We start from the raw sequence: 20,823 nt of genomic DNA on the forward strand, positions 1-20,823 counted from the left end.
TGGGAACATCTGTGCTCCTGCTGGGATTTGATGTCTCACCACAAACCTTTCCATAAGCACTTTGTCTCTGGTGGGAGACAAAGAGGAAAATACCTGATCCTTGGCCTCAGTTGGGCAGCTCCTTCTATCCTCACGCACTGACCTACTGAGCATTCCTCCCAGCAGCGAGCTGCCTCCCAGGGCTACCTCCGCCATGGAAGCTGCCTAACTAATCTCTTAGCAAACACTTGCAGCAAACCTGAAGGGAGTTTAGAAAGGCGACGAAGAAGGGGAGAAAAAACCCTGAAACTTTCTCCAGATAAAGCCTGCGGCGTCTCTAAGAGAAGAGAACCTAGCCTAAATATAGCTCCACATGCTCACGTTTTCTCCTGATGAACTGCTGAGATACAAAGTTGTGGCCACCTAATGAACATAGAGATATATATTCTAATCTTAATCCAGTTTCCTGCTCCCTTCCATTAACCCAGCTGTCTTTCTACCTGTCAATAGTCCCCTGACTATGCTTACAGGTATTTGCAAGGAACTGCATTTATCCCAGCAACACCGCTGGGAAGATATGGCACTGGAAAAGTCCATCCCGCGCCCTGCCTGCGCACAGAGTAACCTCTCCTTAGGAGCTTATAAGAAAATCCACTGTTGAAATAAATAACAACTCTCAACAAATGATCAAAGAAGAAATAAATCTTTTACCCTTCTAAGACTTTTTAAAACTGAAATCCCATTTTTTAACTGGATAACAGTTAAGAGGCTACCGGCCACCTATTTTTCTGGGAGCTACGTTTTAAGCGTTTTCCGCATGGATGTTGGGCAGACAAACGAATCTGTGGTCCTCGGGAGCAAAAGCTTTTAAAATAAAGTTTGTGTGTACTATATGAAAACATATTGTTTGGAATTTAAGTTCTAATATCTAGGAATAAACAGAGCATTAAATCAAGCAAAACTGTGACAAGGCCAATATGCACATGGATGATGCCAGCGAGGCATCTCCAGCCCTTTGTTCACAGCTTAACAAAACTGTGCCGTCACACCACTTTAGCTCAACAGTGCCTGTCGAATGGGCATCAGCAGATCAGCCAATGCCTGTCACACACACAGCTGAAAAAGTGTTTGAAAGCAAGGCTTACTTTAGCACAAGTCTGGTAGGAAAAGTGAGAGGGATTTTTAATCATCTGGTAAAGACTACAGATATATATTTAGGGAGAAAAAATATATATATATTGTCAGCTTTCTTCCTCAGGAAAGTAAAGCAGTTTTGCTCTTTTTCACCTCTAAGGAGGGAGTGGGTCTTGGTGGTGTTGCCTGTTCCTTGGTGTGCTGCTCCCTTCCACACTGCATCAGATTTGGAATTATTTGCAAATAAGTAAAATTCTCTCAGGGTGGGAGGGGTGTCACAGGAAACGATCCCAATTTGTCAAAAAATCTATTAAAAATTAATTTTCACATTGTCCTGCTTGGAGACCCCCTCCTCCCCGTGACAGAGGATAAATGAAATAACATATTCAAGGAAATGTTTGTTTTGATTCTAATGCAATTATCTTTGCAGATGAACGTCTCACTGAGTTGGATACTTTTTTTTTTAGCTGATCAAAATATGTTTTCATTGGTATTAACAACCTTCTCCGTCACTTCTCTTAACAGTCCTGGCGCAACATCTCTCCGGTAAAGAACCGCAGCAAAATAAGCTTGTTAGCGCCAGCAACTTCAGCTCGGCACTTCTCTCTTTTTCCCAACACTTTTTCCCCCAATTTACGGGGGTTTTGACACACGCCCCCTCCCCAGCCGGCTCCCCGCGGCACCGGGGCGGGCTCCCAGCGCTCGGCGGCTCAGGGTGGGACCGGGGGGGACCCGGGGGTGACCGGGGGGGACCCGGGGGAGCGGGGGGCGGCAGCCCCGGGTGCTGAGCCCTCTCCCCCTGCCTGCCCGCCGCTGCTGTCAGCTCGCTGCCTGCACTTTAGCTGTCTCTTTCCCAGTCCCTACCCTGTCAGTTTCTGGGCTGCCAATTTCAACTTGAAGCTTGACTGGGCTGATTTGATGCAAATACCTCCAGGGAAAACCCTGAAACTGATGAACAGTTATGTCAAGTCGATTTTGCACCATCGGGAAAAGGTAACCTCTGCGAGAAAAAAAAACAACAAGGTTAAAGAGACAAGGGCTTTTCACGTGTAATACCACTGCTGCACATCTCGTTCACTGTTTACCATCCCTCAGAAATTGTAACTGTCAGAATTAGTCCTAATTGCAGATGCGAAAGCTGCCATTATAATAAAAACAGAGGCAGTGCAGGCATTAAATGTAGCAGCCTAATTTGTGAGACTACTGAAAAGGTAGAGTAAATGAATATTTCATTACTTTAATTACCAGGGACTACTCTTTTCTTGCTGTCTTATGATAAGTGTTGCTGTAACTAGCAACAGCAAACATCCACTAAAACATAAAGTGCAATAATAGTACTGCTGTCAGGATCGCTGCTTTAAAATACGAGCGGGAGGGGGGGAAGGGGGAAATATAATGGTTTATCTATTTCTTAGAGATCCGCAGGAGCAGGAGATAGAAACTCGTTTAACGTCAAAAAACAAAGAGGCGAGTAAACAGGTTTTAGTCAAAGAAAATAATGACCCGGAGGAGGGGAGGGGTGGGGTGTGTGTGTGTTGGAAGGGGGGGAGTTGAGGACACTCTCGAAACCCCAGAGCCGGGAGGAGCGCAGGCAGCGCCGAGCCGCCTCCCCTGCGCTCCCTCCCTCCTGGGAGCGAAGTTCGGGGCTGCGAGGGGGGCCCGGCATCCCGGGAGCGGCATCCCGGGAGGGGTTCGCACCTCGGCCCGGAGCGCTTCTCTCGGCAGCGCCTGCAGGGCCCGCGGGGGTGTGTGCCCCGTCCCCCGCCCCACGGAGGCGGTTCGCACCTCTGCCCCGCGGCCGGAGCGGGGGGGCCCAGGCGGCTCCGCACGCCCCCGCCCCAGCGCAGCGCAGCGCCGCGGCGGGCGCGCCTCCAGCCCGCCGCACCGCTCCGCACCGCACCGCTCCGCACCGCTCCGGGGCGCGGACGGGGCGATGCTCCCCGGGGGTGTGCGCCCCGCCGAGCCCCCACCTGCGGGGCGGGGGGTCTTCGGAGAAAGGGGGGATGTGACCCGCGGCATCCCGGCTTGGGGGGGGGGGACTCCGAGCGAGGGGATGCCCTGCCCCGCAGGAGCCTCCGCGCTCCGCCCCGGCCCCGCTGCCCGCGCAGCTCCGCACGTCGGGGCCGCTGCCGGCCCGGCCGCGGCTGCGGCAGCCGCTGCCGACAGACGCGGGGAAATTTGTCAACAATTCGCAACCACGCTGGTAATTACATTCCTGGAATCCGCAGCGATAGATGTAAAGATAAGGGAGCTGCCTCGACTTTCCGCTCGGAATGATCTGTTTGCAGCGACCTATTCCTCTTCCTAGCCCTTCCTAACCGTATTCCCCCGTTACGCCTCCTGCGCCTTCTGCCACTGGGCTCTCCAGAAACATACGTGACGAGTCGCTGTGCCTCGCTCCTGTCCGAGGAGGCACCAGCTCCCTTCTCGCCTTTGTGTTCCCATCCCTCCGACCCAACTTTCCTGTCAGACCCGAAAAATATGCAAGGCTCGCACTGCCGCTGAGAAGCGGGACAAAGTTTAACTTCTCTGTTGGCACTCGGAGAATAACTCCCAGGCAGGATTCAAGCAAAAGATCTGATTTGCTGAATTCTGCTCTTTGATTTGTATTTGTATGTTATTGCTACTGCTAAGGTTGTTGCCAACCTCAATTAGATCACAAATGAGATCAGTTTAATTCAACTCCCAAACTGTGACCTGACCATGGTCTGAAAGTATTCAAAAACGCATTTTAAGCCTTCCTTTGATTTCAAAAGGAGTACTGCATGCTTGGTCATTCATACAAATAACATAAAACGTAATTATGGAATGATTTGGCAGATGACATTCCTGCCAAACGACGCTCCATGCCAGAGTCTGTAATGCTATGGCTGCTGTCCTGGCGCTCGGGAGCACAGCACCCCTGTGTAAGGTGGGAGTAATGGGGTGTGCGCGATGTGGAGGTGTTTAAATGCACTTGGGGAGGCAAATGCAACAGCAGCAACCACGCCACCACGAAACCCCTCCAGTCAGAAACTGCTGTATCACTTGGAAGGGAAGCGGATCCGCACTATCGAATCTCCAGGAGGCTGTGACAAAGGGAGCTTGCAGCTTGACACACGGGTAACAACATAGCAAACACCTTTAATTCTGTCATGTCTCATACCCTTTGCTTTCTCACACATTTGTGGCTGCTCTAGCATTGACACCTACACTTAAAAAAAAAAAAAAGAAAAAAAAAAGAACCCTCGACAATAAAAATCCTCAAATGAAGCAATCTCATTCCAGCTAAAAAAAGAAACACCTGGAAAGTTATTCTTCTGCCCAGTAAAAAAAAGTAACTTATTAGCTCCTGCTTCTAACAGCTCAGAAAACAGCAGAAATCAGCAAAAAAAAAAAGTTCACTTTTGGAAACGAGAAGCTCCCAGAAAGCTGTTGGCTTTCCTTGGAGCCTGGGAGCTCACTCGTACAGGTTTGCCGGTGTAACTTCTCAGCTATTCTGCTGCTCGAATGCGAATCCTAAATTGACCTTCCTGCCTCAGCAGTGCTTGGGAGCGTTCCTAGAGAGGGCTTGGGTGATGTTACATCGGAGGGGGTAGGTACAGAGCGTGCCTGTGCGCTGGCACACGCACAGGTGAAGCCTGGAGCAGCCCTCTCCTGCCCATGCCTCCAGCTCTGCCCAGCCCGTGTCTGTCTCTGATGGATTGATCCCGAAAGCTTCAGCTGCCACCAAGCCCAGGATGCGTCAGGCTGAGCGGCTGCTGTGGCTTCAGCAGTGCCACCTCCTCGCTCGTCCCCCCCAAACACCGCAGTGCCCCCACTGCAGGCCACCTGCAGGGCCCCGGAGCGCAGAAGGAGTTAAGGCTCTTTCCAGCATTACTGGGTAGGTTAATATCACAGCTGCTTGGTAAAGCATTATCCAGCACCTCACTTAACAAAAGCCTGCTTTTGCAAACAGACTCCTACTTTTCCCCAAGTGTCCAAAGGTGTTTACTGAAGTAAATCTGCCTAAATCCTCCATTGCTTGGGTCATGGGGGTGGTTAGGAGGGTGGAAGGTGTAGAGATAATCTCTTTTTGTAAATTCTGTAAATCTTCTGGGAAAAAATCAGGAATCTGTGTCACATGCCTCTGTTCAACTGGTAACATCTCGGTTAGTGTGCTCCTTATGAGTGAAATCTGCCATAGCAGCTACAGGGAAATAAGACATCCCTCCCGTTTCTCATTGTTCAAACTGTTCTTCCCTCTCGAAGTTCCTTTAGCACGTTTAATCTATTTGCTGATGGAGGGGGGGAAAAAAAAACCTGTTAGGATCTTAAAAGTGGTTTCTGGGAAAAAAAAAATATAAAAATGACAGTTTGGTCGGCAGGAGATAGTGTAGTTGAAAACTTGTCACTTGAGATTTCTGCACTACCCCGGTTATTCCAACACCAGCAACTGCATATTACTTTTTACATGTTGCAAATAGAGGCAAACAACACAGGAAATTTTGACAGCTCTGCCTGAAAGGGCTTAAATACTTCTCAGTAAGCAGGATCCAGTTATAAATAAACCTTCTCTTGGTGAGAAAAAAGTGGCTACGACCAAAGACCTCAATATTTTTCTAGAAAACTGTCTGATTGAAAGCGCAGAAGAGCTTCTGAGAAACAAACAAACCGGCAGATATGGGGGGGACACACACGGGGGTAGGGAGAAAATGCACACGAACGTGACTACAAAACCCCACGAGGGAGCCCGGCTACAGAAACTTCCACAAATCTCGCCTTCCTCCTCCTCCACCACCACCTCCTCCTCCTCCTCCTCCTCCGTCCGCATTTTCTGGTGGATTCGCTGAGTCGCTGCTTTTCCCCGCCGGCTCGGGGCAGCCCGGGCCGGCCGCCAGCCCGGGGACACCCCCGCCACCGCCACCGCCACCGCCGGGGCCACCGCGGCCCCCGGCCCGCCCGGCCGCGACAACACCCGGCCCGACACCTCACCAAAATATACGGGGGGGGAGAAAAAAAAATTTAAAAAAAAATTAAATTTCATCTGGGGAAATTTTGCCCAGCCAAATCTGCCTCGCCCCCTGCCACCCCCGTCCCCAAGGTCATGGTGAGTAAACAATAATAGTAATTAAAACAAAATAATAGGCAGCAGTCAAGAGCTGAAAGTACACACACCTGACCCTAACTATAACAGACTTCTCAGAGTAGAATTTGATCCCTCTCTGACACTTTCTACCTCAAGTGTTAGAGCGAGTGGCCATGAATAGTACAGGCATGCCATCTTGTAACACTATCTGCCTGTCAGAAGAGCCAAGGCTGGGTAGAGCAGGATCTATATAAGGCTTGTAACTAGGGGAAGCCCAACAAACAGCTACAAACACCTAAGTTATTTTACTCAGCCTCCACCCTTCTGCTTTTTCCCCCCTTCTTCTCACTCTCTTTTTTTTTTTTTTTTTTTTTCCTTTTCATCTTGGCTTTCTGTTGCAGAATGCAAATGTAGCCTGCCGGCGGTGAATGGGCTGAATTGTGATTAAGAAGAAGAAGAGCTCCTTTCTTTGTTCTCCCCTCAGGGGATGTTTACTGGGAGAGACACAGCGGATCAGATATGAAAGGCATTCAGGTCAGCATTGATGTGAGCGAAAGTGAAATCATACCTAAGGCATTCAAAAGACCGCCGTGTCAGGGGTTCAGCTAACGGTGCATCTACTGTGTCTTCCCTGTTAGGCACAAAAAAAAGGGGGAAAAAAAAAAAGGAAAAAAAATATCTCTCCACAAACAGGCATTTTTTAAAAAATAAAATTACCACAAAAATTACACACAGAAGGAAAATGAAAAAGTTTTCCCTCGCTTTACCTCCAGAGCAGAAACTACAGGACTTAGTGCTCTCTGCCCTTATGATCACGGATGGGGCAGGTCGACTTGCATTAATTGTAGCTGCCGGGATCAGCATCCTTTTTAGGCGGAAATGAATCTAACCTGAAGTGTGAGCGGTTTTTATAAAGCACACCTCTGCATCCCACTTCCCTCTGCCCAGCACACGCACGCATAGGTGCAGCCGCATGCACTCATGCACCTCTCCATGAGTCCCAGCGAGCTGCGTGCCTCATTTATTCTGCCCCCAACCACCATCCTTGCCTGCCTCAGAAGCCACTCCGGGTGATAAAGGGCAGGGTGGCATATCAAACCAGCACAGCACACCTTCAAAAGTGATCTTTCATTGACTTGGAAACTCCTCGAAACACTTTGCTGCAAGCTCGCAGCGCAAGGGGATGGTGGTGATCGGAGGCGTGAGGAGTTGGGGCGCAGCTCTGTAAGTTAAACTGCTGCAAGGAAAAGTCTAGGCATTGTCGTTTTATTCACCAAAAAAACCCTACTTGATGGAGAAATATTTGGATCTTTCTATTTTTTTAAGTCTACACTTCCCTCAGCCTAGTTATTCTCTCAATAGACTTTCCCAGTGGTTAGCTGACGCTGTTGGCATAAACAGAGATATGTAAATATGGAGGGGAAATATAGCAAATTACAGTTAAGCATACAAAGAGTTAGGAGGTGGCTGCATTTACAGGGGCTGAAATGAAAGTGAAAACGACAGATCATTTTTAAAAAGCCCCCAAAAATTAAGGAACAGGACTGGATGTCGTGTGCACTAACCAGCTCCACTATTCTGAATTTGTTTCCACCTTCAGAACCTTAGTTAAAATATATTGTTTGTCTAATGCTCACGTCTGCTTTAACGGTGACGTTTAATTCTGAAATATTTTCAACTAGTGTTTCTGCATCACAGATTTCTCTCCTTTTTCTCTATACTCTAAAAAGACAACTAAAGAGCAATCAAAAAGGTGTCTGACTTGGCCATTCAGACAATTGCACCCTTGTGGGAATGCTGGAATGAATGGTACAGTGGACACCCCAGCACTATTGACGTTATAAACATGTAAATGAAACACATTAGGGCAGACAATCAATTGTCTGTGAGCACTGCAAACCTGCACTCCCTTTCTGTGTGACAGGCACAAAATAGTGTCTACCTTGGGAAGCCATGGTCTTGCAGAAAAAAAGGACAAAGAGTTCTCTTTCACAGAGGAGAAAATGCACCTTAAAAGCACTGGGATAATGCAGATGCCAAAAACTGTTGTGAGGCGAAGAATTTCCTATTTCTTGGAATGAATGTGGGGCTGCTGTAAAAGAATCAACACCCTTCTTTCCACTCTAAAGGGAGACACACATTTTTCTTGGGAAATATTACCAGCCTGTCCTGAGAGCTTGCATCTCAGTCTCCCATATATTTCCCTCACCTTGGGCAGTTGGCTATGTATAATTATCGATAATTAACTTGTAATGGTTTCCTTATCACTTTTTCTTCCCTTCTCAAATACGCCTTTTCCAAGCCATCAAATGCATTTTCTTGCAGCAATTAGAAATTCCCCCAAAACTTTCCTTGCGAAGCGTGTGCAATAAGCAAAACCAGTAATTACCGAATGGTCACAAATGGCAAACAGTAAATCAGGCACTAATCTCCAAATTCTCTGTGTTTCTCGAAACTCGGAAGAAAATAAATAGATCCGACCTGACACAGACAACAACCTCCCCTGCTCCATGCCACAGCTCAGCCTGGACATGAATCTGCACCGAGAAAACGTGGCTGGGTAATCATTACGCCCTGGCCACTCGCATTTATGGCATTAATTTTTAATACCTATCTCCAGGTGCTTTTCTGGAGGTGGTAGCAGTACATTTGTCTGGCTGCCCAGCGAGCCAAGTGCCGCAGTAATCTGCTCGCAACGGATTCCCGGCCCTGGGGAGCTGCCCGGCCCCAGGAGCGCTCCGGGTGCCCGCTCTGCCCGCTGCCACCTGGGCTGCACAGGGAACAGCTGCCTCCTCACACCCCAGCCTCAGTCTGGCTGCCTCCAAACTTCTCCAGGCTGGGAAGACAAGACTCACTTCCCACTCACTAAAGGCAGCAGGCAGCCTTGCCTATTTTTTCCTTTTTTTTTTTTTTCTTCCCCTCTTTTTCAAGTGAGGAGTGAAGGAGGTTTTTCCCCCTTCCCCAGCATCCCTGGAAGGAGGGTGGGTGGGTATCTTTTTGGGAAAGGCTCTGAGCAAGCCTAATCGTCTCTGCTTGTTTGGTCTGTGGTCTTGGATCAGACGCCCCGAAAGCATTGAACTTTCTCCCTTTTCTTTACAACTCGAAGCGAGGTGGCAAAGGAATCAAAGAGAGCTGTTTACTGAAACTTTGGGGTAAATTAGATACAACTTTCCCCCCTCCCCCACTTCGCGGGGATTTTAATTTCACTTTGGATTTTCGAGGAGGGGAGCGGAAAGGAGGGAGGGGGAAAAAAAAACCTCAGCCAACAAACGCCAAACCACAACAGCCCGGAGAGAAGGCAGCTCATCAGGCATGGCAGGGCAGGGCTGCCGGCCGGACAGACAAGGCTGCCGGCCGGACAGACAGCGCTGCTGCCGGGCCCCGCTCCGCGCCGCTCCGCGCCGCTCCGCACCGGCGGAGCAACCCCCGCCTCCGCGGGGCGCCCGTGCGGAAAGGGGGCTCACTGCCCTCTCCTCCTCCTCCTCTTCTTCCTCCTCCTCCTCCTCCTCCTCCTCCTCTTCTGCCGCCACTTCTCTCCCGAGTGAAAGTGCCGCGAAGTGAGTCAGGCGCTGGGAATCATCTGACTGAACTTCCCGGAGCTCCGCCGCATTCCTGGGCTGCCGCTCCCGCACCTCCCCCCCCCCCCCCCCCGGCCCCGCTTTCGGGGTCCTCTCCTTCCCATCCTCCCCCCCCTCCCCGGGGGGCTCACCCCTCATTGATTCCCACATCGCCTCTCTCAGCCCACCCCCCCCGCACACCTCTCCTGCACTCCAGCAGCTCTGATCAACCCCGTTATCTTGGAAAATCCCGAGCCTGCTTCCTTTCTACCCTATTTAGCTCCGCTGTAATTTTATCCAGCCCCGGTATCTCATCCCGAGCCTTGCCCATCCCCGCACACACGCAGATACACGCACACAGGCGTGGAGCCCACTGAGGCATTAGTTGGATTATTCTGTTTTGTCCCCGTCTGTAACGTGTCTGGGATTCACTAACACTCCTCTCGCTTCCTTCATGACCATCTATTTTTATTTTCTTTTTCGTGGCTTTTAAATTTTATTTTGGTTCTGCTGCGTTTCTAAGGAATTTCTGTCCGAGTTCGATAAGCATCACCGTTCCTGGTGTTATCAGCAAAGACACAAGCTCAGAAGTAACATCTTTTCCACGATTCCAGGAAAGAAGAAAAATCCACTCAGTCCAGATAAATCCTAGGCAATTCCCAACGGGAAAGGCATTGGATACGTGCTTGTCGAGAAAGAGAAAATGAAAAAAAAAAAACCACAACCAACAAACCAAACCCACCCTCGCTCTACCTGCTCCTCAGAACCAGGGCATTTCTCACTCAGAAATGAATGAAGGAGACAAATCAGGGAGCACAAAGAGGAAAGAGGGGACAGACAGAAAGTAGGGAATTATTTCCTTCCCCCCCCCCACACACCCGGTGTCTTGGCCAGAGCAAGACACTGAAGGGAGAACTCAGCCCTTCGCATAAGCAGCGCACACACACTTGAAGTTTGCAGGATCTTTAAGTGGTTACCTTAAAAATCGCAATTAAACTTTCGTCTCCCAAGTGTGGTGGCTTTTCCAAGTTAGTGCAGCTCCCTGAAAACACCTTTTTGCATGGGAACAACCAGAATCTGCCACCCCGCTCCATACGTGCTCCCAAAGACTTGGCTGCACTACCAGGATACGGTCCTGGTGTCCTGGGCAAACAGAGGCATCCAGGATTTTTTTTTTTTTTTTTTGGGGGTAAGGGTGGTGGTGGTGGGGTTTTTTTTAGTACTCAAATCATGTTGAGAAAATATTAAACACGTAGATGCATCCCTCATCAGAGAGCATGTGATGGGTTTAACACGCTAAACTAATAGTCTAGCCTGGAAAAGCAAGGAGGCTGAGGAAGAAGAATAAAACCCCCTCAAACACTCAGAATATTCTTTACTGCAAAAGAGCACTTCTGGATGCGTTGTTTTAAATCTCATTCTCTTTTTCTCTCAAAAATGACTGTTTAACATAAGAAAAAAGGCTACTTGACACAAAGCTTTTGTTATCCAGTTGATCAGCAACGTGCTTTAGATACTTGTAAGGGGAAAAAAGCCCCACAACAGACATTGATTTTAGAAAATCAATAACCAACATTTAATAAAAAGAACAGAGGAAACACAAGAGAGGAGAGGGAAACATTACGTGTAATTTTAATGTCTACTAAATTACCCAGAGATGAGGGGAAGGGGAGGTCTCCTCTGTGAGGACCACCTTAAATAATGACAGACACAAGAGTAAAGGGTGGCGGTGGAGGGGGAGAGACTTTAAAAAAAGATAACAAGAAACGGATCCTTGGGAAGCTGCTCGGAATATATTATTTTAGTTGGGTTTTTTTTTGTTTTTTTTTTTTTTTTGGTAATACTAAGCCAAGCAAATAGATCAAAGACAACACAAAGGGAAAAGCCAGTGTAACATAACGAACAGTTTCTGACTAAAATTCCTCTATCACTCCCCCATATGGCTCGACGCCTCCACCACAACAAGAAAAAGACACACACACGCACACACACACACACTCACACTCACAACCTAGAGAGAGGGAAGGGGAGGGGGGGCAGGATCATTTGTTTCTAATCAACATTCTCTTGTCTTTGTGTTTTTCTTGTTGTTGTTGTTGTTGTGTGCGTCCCCCTCCTCCTTCAGCCCCCCCCTCCACCTCCACCTCTCCACTTAAATGAAGTAGCTGAGCTATAAGCGCATGGGTTCAGGTTCACACAAATATCTTCCTTCCTCCGGCTCCTCGAGAGGAAAGTTGTTGGAAGTGGGGCCGGGATGGCCATGGAGGGGCTGCGGGCGGGGAGGGGGAAGCTGGCGGCGGGGAAGCGGCTATCAGCCGCGAGAGAAAGGAAGAAACTAAGGGAGGGACGGGGAGAGACGGAGAAAGAGAGACCCACCACACCAGTGAAAGCTGCCAAATGTGAAATCAGCCCAGAACACCGCGTCCCACTGCGCCCCGGCCCTGCGCGGCCGGCGGGGACCGGGGGAGAGGGCAGCGACGGACAATCGGGCACCGAGCTCATTAGTATTATTAATTATCAGGGAGGAGGAAGTTTCATTTTCGAGTCCCTAACAATAAGGGAAAAAAAAAGAAAGAAAGAAAGAAAGAAAGAGAGAGAGTCGCTAACTCGGTGCCAGCCCGCCTCGGGGTTCTCACGCTGCCGGGTTTTTTTCCCAGGGCCGCCCGCCCCGCTCGTTCCGCGCCGCTCCGCGCCTCCCACCGCCCCGCTCCGCTCCGCTCCGCTCCGCGCCCCGGCCCGGCCCGCACTGACAGCGCCGGAGCGAGCCGGGCAGCGCTGCCGGGCCGCCCCCGCCGCTCCGGGGCAGCGGCCCCGCCGCTCGGGGCCACGGGGGCAGCGCCCGCTCCGCTCCGCGCCCGCGCAACAAACTTTGGGGCGGCGGGCGGGCGGGCGGGCGGCGGCGCTCCCCCGCCCCCCTCCGCACCGCCGGCGCTCCGCGGCCGCGCAGCCCCGCCGCTCCGCGGGACGCCGCGCAGGGAGGGAGGGAGGCGGGGGGCGGCCAGCGCCGGCTGCCGTGCCCCCCTCCCCGTCCCGCTCCCCGTCCTGCCGCCGCCGCCTTTCCCCCCGCGGCCGCGGCGGAACCGGCCGGAAAAAGTTTTCCCGGGGGGCCGTCTTACCGTTTTTCCTCCGGGGGTTGGCTTGTTTTCGCCTCTTACACCTGGGGCCATCCGCCATGATCTGCTGCTTCATTGATAAGAGTGGATCAGATGGCAGTTCGCATGGGCTCGACTCCCTGATTCAGCAGCAGCGGCGGCGGCGGCGGCGGCAGCGGCAGCACGCAGGCTCTATGTAACGACCAAACACAGCGACAATGTGGGCATCGGGATGTCCCATTTAAACGCAGGGCGCCAACGGGGACCCCAGTTTGCACCCGAAAAAGAACCCATCCACGCACACGGCGAGGCTGGCCGTGCCGGGGGAGGTGGGACGCGGTCGGAGCGGGCTCCCCCTCTCTCCCCAGCCGGGCAGATTTCTTCTTTATTTATTTATATATTTATTTATTTATTTATTTCTGCTCCCTCTCTCCCTCTCCCTCTCTCTCTCTCTCTCTCTCTCTCTGTGTGTGTGTGTGTGTCTGTGCGTGTGTGTGTGTGCGAGCGCGTGTGCGTGTGTCTCCCTCCCTGCGTGTGTGTGTGTTGCACCAGCAAAGCAGATCAGAGAGAGAGAGAGAGAGAGGGAGACAAGATTTACATCTCAAATGAGTCATAACTCATGACCGTATGAGGGAATGCACAGCTTTTACAGTAGGCTGTTTGACTCAATGCTAGGCGGACCATTTCCTCCTAAAAGTACTTTAATTTGACACTAGAACTTCTTTTCACGAGAAATCCTACCCTTCTCCTGCCTTCATTTTTTCCCCACAAAGTGCTCTCCAGCAAAGTGATAAGAGGAGAGGGAAACATGGCTCTCCCCTGTCCTTTTGGGGTAAAGCTCAGCACGGATACCTCCCCCTCCCCCTAACAACGAGGAGTGTAATTATAAACCTCTGTCACCTTTTTAGTCAGTTTGACAATATTCAGGGTTTCCCCTGCCCCTTAGTTAAACAAAGCTTCAGAGTGTCATTTTTTTTTCCTTCCCAGAAAAGAAACAGAAATCAAAACTACCGCTGTCAGAGTTTTCAGCCCTTTAGTTGGGTTTTTTTTTTTTTTTTTTTTTTTTTTTTTTTTTTTTGTTTTCAAGGAAAAAAAAATAATAAAAGTAACTTGTAAACTTTTAGACCTACTGTGTGTGCCTGTGTGCCCGGGCTGGGCAGGAGGCTCTATCTGTCAAAGGGAGAGAGGGACAGGAGCGTTTGGTTTGCTGCAAGAACGCTCCTGAAACTCAGTCCATCTCGAAGAAGATGCTGTAGCTTTAAAGATGCTTTGACTTGAGGATTAGTTTAAACAGGGGGCTATAAAAGATGTAACAGATGCAAACTGTAAAACAAGGGCAATTAACCCTTGCTCTCCTGAGCAGGATGCCCCCTCGCCTTCGCATCTATTGTCTTCTCCTGCACTGGGAGTTTTACATAAAACCCCAAAAATTATTACCTGACTCAACAGTTTCAATATATATATATGTATTTAAAGCAGAGTAAGATTTTTCCCCCCTCCTTTTCCTCTTTCCTTTCCCTTGTGTCTATTTACTTTGCTGGAGCTTCACACCAGGACTGAGCAGTGAAGTGTGCTGCTGTTGGGTCTTTTTATTCCGCCTGAACTCTCTCCTCAGGCGTTTGCTGTTATAAAACCTGCTTGGCTATAAATAAAAAATAATAAATCTCCAAGCAGGTAAGAGGATGGGGAGATTGAGAGAGTGTGCGTAGGGTCAGCGTGTTTACTCACACTCTCCTGCCTGGGATTCCGCCTGGACAGAGGGAATGGGTGGCTCTGTGGATGTGCATGAATGTGGCTGAGCAAAGAAGAGGCTGAGAAATGTGCTAGAAACTTTAGCATTTGCCAGTTATTCCCGAGGCTGGGGTGGGCAATGGTGGCATCACCGCGGCAGATCTGCCAGGAGAGGAGAGCAGCGGGGAGGGAGGACAGGCACCGAGGCGAGCCCAGACCCTCAGCCTGCCTCGGCAATTGGCGTTTTCATGCGAAACGACCAATGGTGAATTGTTTTAAATGCATTTCACTCCCTTCCCTACTCTCCAGCCTCCCGCAAAAAAGTTGTCAATAATTTTAAACCTGCAAATTTCGAGAACACTTTTCATTCTCAGAGTACCGGCAAGCTTTTAAAAATATGTATTAATTTTAATTTTTTTTTTTCCTTTTGGTAAACGACTTTTAAGTTCCAGTCTGTACTTTCACTTCTTGCTTTAAGCTCCCAGAAGCTAAGGTGTTACTTCACCCAGCTTCACAAAATAAAATATAGAAATGAAACCAACTATGCAGACAAAACAGCAAAACTTTCTGTTTGGGGAAACACATCCTTTGCCGGGGAGCCCTGCCCGGGGCTGGGGCTCCAGCGGTGCCCGGCCGGGCTGGCTCTGCAAGCTCAGGGCATGCAAAGCATTAACAGGTACCTGCAAACTTTCAGAGCTCAGATGTAAAACCTGAAATAAAAAGAGCAGGAGGTGGGTGGGGGGATGTTTTTTTTTTTTTTTTTTTTTTTTTGTTTTGCAGGAGGACGAAGTCCTTCCCTAACACTAAAACTTTTTGCTGCTGCGTTTTAAAAGGCACCTCCCGTACCTGGCTGACAGGTAAGGGGAGCAGGGGTGGTGGTGGCACAGCCCCGAGCACCCCGAAACTGCTCATCCCTTCCTGGAGCGGTGCTGGAGTGACTTCAGGTTTCGGATCAAAAGATTGAAAAAAATTAAAAAAAAAATTGTCCCCAAGTATAAACAATCCAGAAAAATTAAAATACTCTCGAAATGAAATAACCCCTCTGATGCGTGACATGGTGTGAGAAGAAAAAAAAAAAAAAAAAACAGAAGAGAAGAGGAAAAAAAAAAGAGAGAAAATGGAATTAAATTCCGAACCTACCTGCGAAGTCTTGTTTGTAGTTTTGGCCAGAAATGGTGAGAAGAAAAAGCATGAAGAAGCCGCGAAGTGGAGGAGAAAAGGTGAAGGGAGATGCAGCTCCTGGAGAAATTGTAAAAAGCCTTGCAAAGAGTTGTCGGAAGGACCGTTATTCCTGCTGGGCAGGTTAGGACTGATCTCTTTCTGCCACTCCAGGAAACACAAACCTGGGGACGGACTGACGTGTTACGCCTCTTCTAATGACATTTTTTTCTTTTTCTTTTCTGTACGAGCGAGAGGAGAGACCCTGCAACACACGCCACCTATCTTTGTGGGGAGGGATAATTGGAGAGCACCAAACGTGAGCATCATGTGGAAACGTGATCGCCAAGTTTCTCTCTGGGAAAGGATCTGGGATAGATTATACCTTGAAGTCTCCGCGAACGCTTTAGCGGCAGAAATGCAATTCCACCTCCTCCCGCCCGCCCCCCGCCCCGCGCCCGCCCCCCGCCCCGCCGCTCCGCTCCGCGCCGCTCCGCGCCCCGCGGAAACTCAGCGCGCCCCGCCACCGCATCCCAGCCCCCCGGGGGCTGCGGCCCCTGCCCCGCGGCGCAGCCCTGCCCTTCCCCCGCTCCCGGCCCGCATCTCTGCCCCCCCCGGGCCGCATCCCCGCTCACCCCCCCGGCCCCAGGCGCATCCCTGCCCGCGGTCCCCCCGCGCATCCCCTGCCCTCCCCCGGGCGGCATCCCCCGCCCCTCCCCAGCAGGATCCCGCCGGATCCCCGGCCCCCGGGCTGGATCCCTGCCGGTTCTGCCATCCTGGGGCGGCATCGCTGCTGGTGCCCCCCCGGCGGGTCCCGCGTCCTGCCCCGCAGCGTCCCGCGGCCAGCCCCACTCCGCGCTCTCGCCTCTTGCGCTGGGGAAAACTAAAACTTACCCTAACATAAAGCCTAGAAACTAAACTCTGTTCGGGTACTGCAAATAAGCTCCTGGCTTGTTTTGGTGCGGTTTTATTTTTATCCTTCACTCCTTTCTTTTGGGGCTTTTTTTTTTTCTCCCCCCTTTCATTTCAGCACTCATCCAGGTTATTTGAATAGTCAGCTAAACCTGATGAAAAAAAAATCAACCAAACGTGCTGAGATCTTACAGTCTATCTGTTTTGTTCACAGATATGGATCAGGGGTGAGATGGGCTCTTTTCCTGGCTCTGCTTTTTCTGGGAAGTAGCTGGATGAGCAGAGAGAGACAGCGTGGACGAGTAACGCGTGGGGCTGAACTTCAGGGAGGTTACAAGTTTTTCACTTTTTTCAAGTATTAAAATTAAAATAAAATTGCATATAGAAAAAAAAAAGAAAAAAAAAAAAAAAAGAAGCCCAGACTCCACCTTTGCACTGAAGGGATTGGTTATGCAAATATGGAAGGGGTTTCCTGGCAAATACAGCTTTCTACTGTATGGTTAATTAAATCATCACTCAAAAGCCTTCCAATGTGACGCTTCTGTCGTAATCCAATCAGGTTACGTAGGTCCTAAACAAGAAAGATATTTTCCACATCTGGAAGTCAGCAATTTAGCAAGTACTGCACATTATTAACCAATTCAGAGCCCACTTCCCAGGGGGATAGTTTTTTCCTTTTTTTTGAAGTTTAAGTGTTCTTAACCAACGCTCTGCCGGTTTGTTAATCAAAAAGCCGGTTCGCACCGCACGTAATCGAGAAGTAATATCGAAGTAAGTAAAGGCAGAGCAAGCCGGGGATGCTGAGCGAAGGCGCTCGGCTGCAGAGGGGGCAGACCCGGCCGAGGCTCCAGCCGCTCATGCCCAGCTCCCAGCACAGCCCACAGCCGCTCCTTCCTCCTGAAGGAGCTCCAGACAGTCTCACTGCAAAGAGAAACTTCGCCTCTTGCCCACTCGCACGGTCCTTTCCCAAGGTAAACGTTGGGCTGCCCAAAGGGCTGCGTGAAAGGGCTGCGAAACAATTCCCCTGCTCTGGCAAGAGTTCAGCCTATTCCAGCACTTTATTTTATTTTTTTTTTATTCCTTCTCCCCCTCCCGAAGAAAACCGAAACAAGCGGCACGCTGATCCCACGCTGCACTTTTACTTACATCAAGCTCAGATAAACTGCTCTTGAGCTGCGCACTGAGCGTGTGCCTAAAGCAAGAAGTGGAGGGCGAGCAATCGCGGTGGGATCGCGCTCCAGAATGGTCCTGCTCAGGGAACACCTTCCTGGCAGTCCAGCATCGCAGAGCAGGGAAGGGACCCCCTCACCCCCCTGCAGGGGTCTTTGCAGCTCATCAGAGACGCCGAGATCTGCCTCTGGGATTGTTTTTTGTTTTTTGTTTTTTTTTGGTCATCTCTTAGTTAGACGGGAGTGGGTGACCCTGTGAGATGCGGGGGAGGCAGCGCACGGGGGGGCTCCGGGTTGGAGCATCCAAATGTCCTCCCGGGCTGGAATTGGCACCTCCGGGTGTCCCCCTCCTCAAGCCCGGGCTGCAGGCGGAGTGGGGAGGGAGAGGCAGGCTCTGGCCGTCTGCTGCCGCTGCAATCCCCAGCTAGGCAAAGGTGGGAACGAGCTGCCCTAATCTTTCTAATTATTATTTTTATTTATATTTATTATTTTTATTTATATTTCTGTTTTTGTTCCCTGCTACGAGTCATCGTGGCTTTGTTAAAAGTTTTCTTGCCACTGTTCTCTAAATGCCAGCAGGATTTTCCTGCAGGATGCACGACTTCTCCATGCCTAAATGTACCTGGATACACAGAGGCATATCACACGCATACACACACACACAGAATGATGATATCTTAATGAAATATATAGCACAGCACAAATATCCTGAAATCAAATTCAAGTATTATTAGTTTGAATTAGATCCTCTCAGATCCAGAAGGCACTGCCTATAAATCAAGGGCAGTCTGGCAATTTCTTAAAGAGCTAAACTGAATTTAGATGCATATGATAAAAAGAAAGGAAAAGAAAAAAGTGAATGCTAATTACTGACTTGCTCAATTTCCACTCACCCACGTTTTTTAGGAGAAAAAGGAGAAAACCTAAAACCCAACCAACAAGTCCTCAAAATAAATTAATCCCATTACAAACTCCTTACATATTGTTCCTGCATTTCCAGATTACAAAACGAGGGGATGAACTGGAGATTACGAGTGGCTGCAGCCTGACTCACAGTAGGCAGGAGTGCAGTCGATTGGTGTATCAATAAAATATATTTATCTGCAGCCACGCTGAAAAACAAACCCTCAGATCGTGTGATGACGCTCAAGGGCTTTAAGGAACATGTCGGCATTGTCAGATAATCCCTATTCATAATTTTGCTGGCTGTTCTTTCAGCCCTCAATCTCACATTTTCCCCAGCTCTGGTGTGCCTCAGCAGGGTTTGCATCGGAGCGATGAAGCTGCTCGGATCTTCGCAGGACTGACATAGCACCCAACATTATTGGGTGATATTATAATGTGAGATGTAGGGGTGTTTGTTGGTTTTTTTTTTTTGTTGTTTTTTATTTTATTTTATTTTTAATTTTTGCACACTGGACATAAACATTTAGCAATCAGCTAAGCCCTTCTGAGATGGAATTTAACCTTAATCCAGGCGATGATTTCCTGCCCGGCTCTGAACTAATAATGGGCGTGCAGCTTCTTTAGGAGATGGAAATAATGACAGGCTATAGATCCTGCCTTTATTGGGGTGGTGCTGGCAGCCCGGACCCCAGTCCTGCTCCATCAGCATCCCCAAGCACATCCTATTCCCTGCTCCATTTTAAAACTTTTGCACATCCTATACCCCCCCACCCCATCAGTTTAAGAGCAAGCAGAGCCAAAATATCCCCATAAACCCCAGCTCCTTCCTTGTGTGTAGCTCCCAGCACTTGGAGATGGTTTTAAGGGCAGCTCTTTGAGCGCAGGTTTCTCCTCTTTTCCTCAGGTTTTCCTCCATGGAAATGCTGCAAAATGAGATGAGGGTGGCCTGATCCTGATGCAGACCTGCCTGGTTAAAGCTGCAGGAGAAGCAGTCCTGCCTCCAGCTCCTCGGTGGGTTTCCTTTGTCCACCAAAACCTATTGTGATAAAGATAAGCCCCTCAGAGATAACCCCTTGTTGCCATCACTGTGTGGATCTGTAGGGCCAGATCCTGCTGCCAGGGGCAAACCCTGCCATGAGAAAGGGGCTGTGCAGGGAGAGACCTCCCTGTGACCCCCAGGCACCCAGCTCTGACCCATGGGGGAGGTGAGCAGCCACCAAGGAGGGCTTTGGGGCACAGGCCCTGCAGGACCTGAGCCTTCTGCTGGGACCTTCTGCCGTGGTGGCTTTATGGGGATGTGGTGGCATGGGCTGAGGGGATGATTCACTGCCTTATTTATTTTGGTGTGTTTGCTTTTTCCCCGGTGGAGGATGAGTAACGGGGACTGCGTTTTCTTGCCCACCACGTGGAAGGAGGAAAGCTGAGGGAATAGGAGCAAGGATGCTCTGGCTGAGGAATTTTGGCTAATACATCTTAAAAGCTGGTAAAGACAGAGGTTTAGCACCTCTAAATACACTTCAGCAGCTCTGAGGCTTTTCCTTTATGTCTTTCATAAATAGAACTCTTGACTATTTTCCCTAAAGTGTGGAACCCTTCCTACATCAGGGATTAAACATCCCCATGTAGGGGATCCAGATGAGATGTGCCCACTTGCAGCCAAGCCTGGGGAGAACATCTTTCCCTCCCCACAGCCCTGCTCCGCTGAGGGAGCTGCTCCTGCAAGATTTGGGATCCCTGTGGGTTCTGGCCGCTTCTCATGCTCCTATCTCTGGGGTGTAGAAGATGTCCTTGCCTCGACAAAGAATTCTGAGGTTGCGAAAAAAACCACCCAAATCAAACACAAAAAGATGCTGGGGGGATTATTTTCTGCAGTCACCTGTGGCAGTAGAGGATAAGACAGGCTGGAATAATTTTTGTGAGCAGGGAAGGCCCCATGTGGGCCCAAGATGCTGCTGGATACTTTTGCTCAATACAGGTGTCCCTGTAAACCAAGATTTAGAGAGCAAAGCCTCTATTTTTTTTCCAATTTCCACATGGAGGAGAGGGCACAGAGGAGAGGAAGAAAGGGTCAGGGAACGACTCTCCCCCCACCCGCTGATGAGGTATTTGGGAAGAAACCTTTTGAATCAACATTCCCA

General features: G+C 49.8%; 1 protein-coding gene across 1 annotated transcript in view; it reads right to left on the minus strand.

Annotated features, from left to right (window-relative positions):
- The window catches only part of ZEB2 (zinc finger E-box binding homeobox 2), a 113,846-nt gene extending 97,726 nt beyond the window's left edge, over nucleotides 1-16,120 (minus strand). Inside the window, exons 1-2 of the mRNA XM_030951981.1 lie at nucleotides 15,681-16,120; nucleotides 12,834-13,001 (exon numbers count right to left, since the gene is read on the minus strand). Of these exons, the coding sequence (XP_030807841.1) occupies nucleotides 12,834-12,906 (73 nt within the window). The 5' untranslated portion in view covers nucleotides 12,907-13,001; nucleotides 15,681-16,120. The remainder of the gene's footprint in view (nucleotides 1-12,833; nucleotides 13,002-15,680) is intronic.
- Between the last annotated feature and the right edge of the window lie 4,703 nt (nucleotides 16,121-20,823).

Source organism: Camarhynchus parvulus, chromosome 7 (assembly GCF_901933205.1).
Source record: "Camarhynchus parvulus chromosome 7, STF_HiC, whole genome shotgun sequence".
NCBI lineage: Eukaryota > Metazoa > Chordata > Aves > Passeriformes > Thraupidae > Camarhynchus > Camarhynchus parvulus.